The sequence below is a fragment of the Branchiostoma belcheri genome, unplaced genomic scaffold (genome assembly GCF_001625305.1).
Source record: "Branchiostoma belcheri isolate BF01 breed outbred unplaced genomic scaffold, Haploidv18h27 scaffold230, whole genome shotgun sequence".
In the NCBI taxonomy this organism is placed as follows: domain Eukaryota; kingdom Metazoa; phylum Chordata; class Leptocardii; order Amphioxiformes; family Branchiostomatidae; genus Branchiostoma; species Branchiostoma belcheri.
This window is the reverse complement of record NW_017803825.1, coordinates 230,242-236,474: the sequence shown is the minus strand read 5'-3', so window position 1 is coordinate 236,474 and position 6,233 is coordinate 230,242. Positions and strand designations below refer to the sequence as shown.

The 6,233-nt window shown below is 43.4% G+C and overlaps 1 protein-coding gene across 3 annotated transcripts in view; it reads left to right on the top strand.

The window, feature by feature from the left end:
• The window catches only part of LOC109470756 (rho GTPase-activating protein 7-like), a 30,991-nt gene that overhangs the window by 5,509 nt on the left and 19,249 nt on the right, over nucleotides 1-6,233 (top strand). Inside the window, exon 1 of one of the 3 annotated variants that reach the window (XM_019769823.1) lies at nucleotides 3,568-3,908. The exons of the other annotated variants lie outside the window; for them this stretch is intronic. Coding sequence (XP_019625382.1) covers nucleotides 3,839-3,908 — 70 coding nt within the window. The 5' untranslated portion in view covers nucleotides 3,568-3,838. Of the gene's footprint in view, nucleotides 1-3,567; nucleotides 3,909-6,233 lie in introns of those variants that run through there. 3 annotated transcript variants of the gene reach the window in all.

Genomic DNA, 6,233 nt, shown 5'->3' with positions numbered 1-6,233 from the left:
GTGGGCATCAAACGGAAGAAGAAGGCATAGGCTTTTATTGAGGATGGGGGTAATGTTGTTTTGGACCTGAGAGTGTGCTTGACAACTGATATTGCCCTGGCCTGGGCTGTGTAAAAGCCCACTTGAAGTGACTGTGTTGTAAGTTATCAGTAAGCAGAGTGGTGTTGGTATGTGACCAGACAGGAGTTGATTATCACAGGATGTTTATGTTTGTCCTGTCCATCTTACAAAGATAACATTCCTATTCCTGGTTGGGCAGGGTGGATTAATACTATAATAATAAGAGGGTAAGTAGTGATTTGAAACATATTCATGCAGTGTACAAAATACCTTTTTGAACCAGGTTGCCCAGTGGGAAACCTACAGCAAAAATTAGGTTGCCCATCAGAATTTTAGGTTGCCCTACCTATAAGTTACTACTTTCCTCAAATTTTTTCTAACAGCCTTTAGTTAACTGATACTGATAATATCCATTAATGCCTACAATTAAAAAGCATCTGCCAGACAAGTGGGCATGATAGGTAGCACACTGGGCTACCTAGGGTCAAAAATAGGTTGCCCCAAGTAAAATTTGGTTGCCCGGGCAACTGGGCAACCAGGTATTTTGCACGCTGTCGTGTACATGTCTGACATATTACAGTAACTCATTTACATTAGGCCACACCAATTTGATTTGTTGGTTTTTGGGATTATATTCAGATAAAATATGATGCAACACTGAACAGGGCGAAAAAATAAAAATAAACACAGACCTAGGCATCCTCTGATAGCTCCAAAAGATAAGACAGCCCAAAAGCTGGTGCCCTTTTAACCTTTTTAGGAAACCAATGTACATTGTATTGATAGATGGATAAACTGTAACAACTCGGAGGGCAAGGGGCTTTCTTGAACTATTTGGACCAAAATATGAGCATTTTTGGAGTTGATTCAGAACCTGAAGCCCCCCCCCCCTTTTGAAACTCAGAAAAAAATGAAGTGGGCCAATCAAACTTTTTCAAAGAACCACCTAATTAGATTGATGTGGCGTTATCATGACATTAGGAAGGAACTTTGAACTGTAATTTTCAAATCTAGATATTAGGCTACACCAACTTAAATTTATGGATCATGACATCCGCCCGTGCATTGATTTTCGCCTAAAAAAATAATAAATCACGTCCTCCGAGGCGCTCGCCTGGCTCTAGGCCTGGGTACAATATAATCTCCAAGCAGATCCCTATCGGTGGCAAAAAAGACAGTATCAAATTGGCCAGGCAGTATCCATTAGCCAGAGAAGCTCCATTACAAACAAAAACAAGGGAAATCGTAGATTTCAAACCTCCGGGGTTTTTTTTTTTTGGTTTAGGTTATTTGTTTGTGTGTAGTATGAAAGTTATGTGCGTAATATGTTTGTATGCCGGTTTGATGGCTACTGACGGTTGGTTCGGTATGGACTGTTGATTAACGCAGTGTTCGAAATACTTTTTTGAGCAAAGTAGCACAGTGTGCTACCTAGGGCAAAAACTAGGTAGCGCAGCAGAATTTTAGGTAGCGCCACGCCCCCCCCCCCCATTTGTCAAATTCTATGCACGTGTCGCAATACTATATTTCTTCCAATCATAGAGGTATAATACCTCCATGCTCTAATAAAGTTACTATTTTTGAGGTTTCAACTCTGAAGTAGGAGCTCTGGGTCGAAGCCAAATTACGGGTGCGTGATTTATTCTGGTTTTCTACTGAGAAAAATCGGGACAGTATTTGCGCCGGCAGCCGGCCATGTACGCGAAATGGTACGCCCAGTATAGCAGCGATCTATTCATGTTTTATGTTTACAATTGTGCAAATTTTTTTTTACAGAAATTTGAACAAATATGCTTAAAAATATTGTTATACTGATGTTAAAAAATATTTTAAGACACTGAATCGCTGGCTGTGATGTGCAGCAGTGTACGTACGCCGCGTAGCGTGCCAGACATTGGCCGTGCAAGCCTATAGAATGCCCCACTTGCGACATAAATTTCTGAGGCTTATCGTGCGCATCGTGCGTATCCACAATTATTCCCATCGTAAACATAGTCACTGGGATCTGAAATGCATACATACAGGATAATTTCCCTTCTTCAGCGGGAGTTTTGTTTATGTTTTGATCGTACACGTCAAACTGCCACGCTGGTCTACGCTGCGCGCTGGTCTCGGCTGCACTTCCGGGTTCCATAAATCGACACCATAAATTGACAAAGAAACAAATATTTCCCCCCAAATTTATATTAATTGTGCACTTTTTCACTAGATGTGGCTATGCAGTCCTGGAAAACAGCGTTTAGTGCATATTTTCAAACAGAAAAATAGCGTCCCCGCGCCCTTCATGTTGCCGCCCGGCGATCTCAGCTGAAGCAAACAACCAATCAGAGACGCGTAACGCGGATACGTCATGCAAGATTTGCATACCGCCCGCCCACCGCTTCTGCTGGCTGCTGCCATGCTAGCTACGCGCCGTACTTGAAATAAATTGACGTGTATCGCCGTATTTCTGGAAATAAATGCCGCGACACGAAGATCTAGCGCTGACTCGGCTTGCACCCAGCGTTCAGCGTCACCCGCGCCATTACCCCCGCCGTCATCCCGCGCCGTCATTGCTGCGCCGTCACCCAACGTTTTTATCGGAACCAGACACCCCTTTTGAATGCTAAGACCCAAAACTGCAACCTCCCCATTCCTTAACAACATGGTAAATTCCATTTTCAGCATAACGGGGGTGTCCAGAGCACTTAAAAACCTTTTATTTCGACGCCCATAAACACATATGCAATTAAACAAAAACGTTCTGCATCATCTGCAGCCCAATAGCAATACGTATACCGAACAACAGACCAATCCGTCCAGCCGATCGCGAGAAACAGCTGCTGACAGAAATGTTTCGAACAATAGTAAAACCTCCTCGCGGAAGGATATCTCCTTCCCCGGAGGTAAAAATGGCCATATATAAAAAGGTAACGATAATTCCCCACAACCTCTGCTTGGAGAGTAGGTACAATACGGAGGTGGTAACTCTGGAGGATATCACCCGGGCTACCGAAGCTCCACGATGACTCAAAAAAAGTGTATTCGTACAGTGTTGATTCGTAAATTCCACAAAAAGCCAGCATTTGCCGGCATGTCGTATTGCCGCAAATTCACAATACCAGCTTTGTATTCCTGTGGTTTACCGTTTAGTAGCATGTTTATTTTTTGTTATTCGCCCGCGCGCACTTTGGGGGTCTTCAGAGGATGTCATCCATAAAAATTATCAAAATTAAGTCGGTGTGGCCTTAGCCCCAAATGACTACAACTCCTATCCACTGCCATGTAAAGAGAATTCCCGACGGCGTGACTACGCCCCCCCCCAGCTCTAATTTTTTTCCTAGGCCAACTCCCCTAAGACAACCAGCCCTCCACACTAAATATTGTCCACTCCCGAAGTCTAAATCTTATCAGGTCATTGCACTCTGCCTGCCATAGTGCGCAGGCCCACAGTGCCATTAGCATTTTTCATGCAAATCACTTGTTCTTGATTCCCCCTCCAACGGCCCCGGCCCCTGGAATGTCAAATATTTCCTAAGTCATTGTTTGTGGCTGTCACTCGATATTTGCTAGGAGCAGCCCCTTCCCAGTGCACCACCGCTATGGAAGGGACGACCACAAAGGAAACATGTACGGCAGCATCCTGATAATTGCCCCCATACACCTGTGGAGTCGGGGCTGTTACGACAATGGTCTCAGCTTTCTGAGAGCGGCTAATGTTGCAGATTGGGGCATGCCTTCTTTCAGTCGGTCCATGTTAGGTCATTCATGTTAACGACGTGCAAAAAGTCCAGTCTGTATGCTCCATGCGCCTTTGTCCCTTCCTCTGGTCATACGGATGCAGGACACAGTCAGCAGGTGTCTGGATGGTGAGTTAAAACCTGCCTAAAAATCTTAGACTAGTGAGAGAACATGTTATGATGGTTCTGCTATCGGAAAGACAAACATGTCCTCATTCGAGTGCTACTAGATATCCTCATCATTATTTGGAAGAAACTACAACAATGCCTCTCTCTCTCTCTCTCTCTCTCTCTCTCTCTCTCTCTCTCTCCGGTAGTCCGGTTTAAGAAATGTGAGATAAAAGAGTCCGAGTGGATGGGATAACTCTACTTTATCTACTTGGATCAGCAAAGTAGCAGCAGGAAACAGCAGTAGCCAGGAAGTGGTGAGGCTGATCACAGCTTGTGCTAAATAAAAAAACCTTTCTTGTGTGGCCAGTGCCTCTGAGAGGGCCTGCATTCCCTTTTTCATAAGGCGTAATCGTGCCCTTTTAAGTCTTCGTATCTGTAGGCAGCTCCCCAAATCGCAATCAGTACGTTAATCGTAACACATAGTTGTTCGTGAACAGCTCTGAGAATGTAACGTAATTCGTAATCGGCGGCGAAAATTTAGCGTAATTCATAATCACTACCCACCCCCATCCTCCAAGGCCCTCCTAGAATTTGAGGATAATGGTTATGGCATCATACACTAGCTCTCAGTCTAAACCTCCTCCTTTTGTCAGGCCTTGTTTTTTTAAGACAAACTTTCTCTGGTGTCTTCCAACACTGTTCAAGTCTGTGGAGAATATTTGAAAATTATGTGGGCCAAATAAAGATTCATTTGGAAGGGCTAGCAACAGGTTAGAAAAACATTTTATCTGGAACAAGGACATGCCTGTCTATCTATTACTTTTAATATCTAACCATCATTAGATATTGATACAGGTAAATGATATTGACATAAAGGCTAAATTTTACATTGTACTTTGAACAGTTTTTTCTCATGCAGTATCTGCGAAATAAAACCACTGTGAAAGTCCATATTTGTGCAAGGACATTATAAAAGAATTAGTCCCTATTTATCAAAGTTTGACTTGTGTGAAAAAAGCAGTTGGCACCTTTATACGAATAACCCCATGATTTTTATAGATGCAAAGTGGTTTCAAGTGCCCCTGCTAATATTGTTGAACACAAATTCACAACAGGGCGACCAAGCAATGAGGACTAATTTATTTGGACTGATTTTAAAGATGGTCTTTAATTTGAAGGAGGCAGGCATATCCTTATTTTATACAAGTATGCTATAGTCTCTGAAATATACACACTAGCGTGGGGGTCGATATATTGAAGCCCGCAAGTTCTACACAATCTTGCAAGTTTCTGTTTGTGATCTGGGACTGGATAAGATTGGGAACCTACAAATATACATCAAGCATGAATATTAGGACATGTCCCTAGTGTGTATAGTACATTATAAGCTACATGTAGCCTTTGGGAAAATACAACCCCTAAAGTACGGACCGGACCCCCTCCTACCACTTTCTTGGTATGGTTGTAACAGTGGGGGGGTTAATAGGCGCTACCAACTGACCTGGCTGATGGGGCTAGACCTTTTAGCCGAGTGGTTATAGCGTCGGAGTATGAACTGGTGCTCGGGAGGTCGTGGGTTCGCACCCCGGCCCGGGACCAGGGGTTTTCTCAAATTTTATCTGTTTCTACTCGCTCCTCTTGTTTCTTATATGGCATACAAGTCTTTTGATTAGATAATAATGTATTTTTCATCTGATCAAAATGATCAAATCATTCATTCATTCAAGGCGGAATTCTGTTAATGTTAACATTGTGAAATTTTTTTTAGCCAAACGACTGAAAAATATGGACAGTGACCAGTTTCAAAAGATTGGAGGGATGTAAACAAGAGGGTCCATACTTTCAACGAATCTGTGAAGCTTACATTGTAGTCATAGAAGCCACTACATGTGTCTGACTGTGCATACACTGCCAGTTTCTATTGTAGCCCTAGCTTTGCTGTAGTACCTCATTGTTTTTGTCCTAAGGGTTAGCATTTAAACCATGTCTATGCCTCCATTGTGGAGTCTTTCAGGGACATGAGTATGAATACTTGTGTCCAGCCTGGCCTGGTCTAACAGTGGTGTTACCTGATCTGTCGTGTTGTGTTGACTCGACCCCCAGGATGGCAGCTCGCTGACGCGCCCGTCTTTACACTGCATACTTAGATTATGAACAAGCAAGTTATTACCCATCAGCCTGCCTATATTTGCCCGGTGGAACCAACAATGCCATGTCAACATTAGCAATGGTAAACCAGGCATTCACCCTTCGCCTTAGCCTCTACCAGGCTTGGGAAGGCGGCTGGAAAGAGTAGAAATCAGCCAAATAGAGAGATAAGCATGCCAAGGGAGTTTGTCCGTT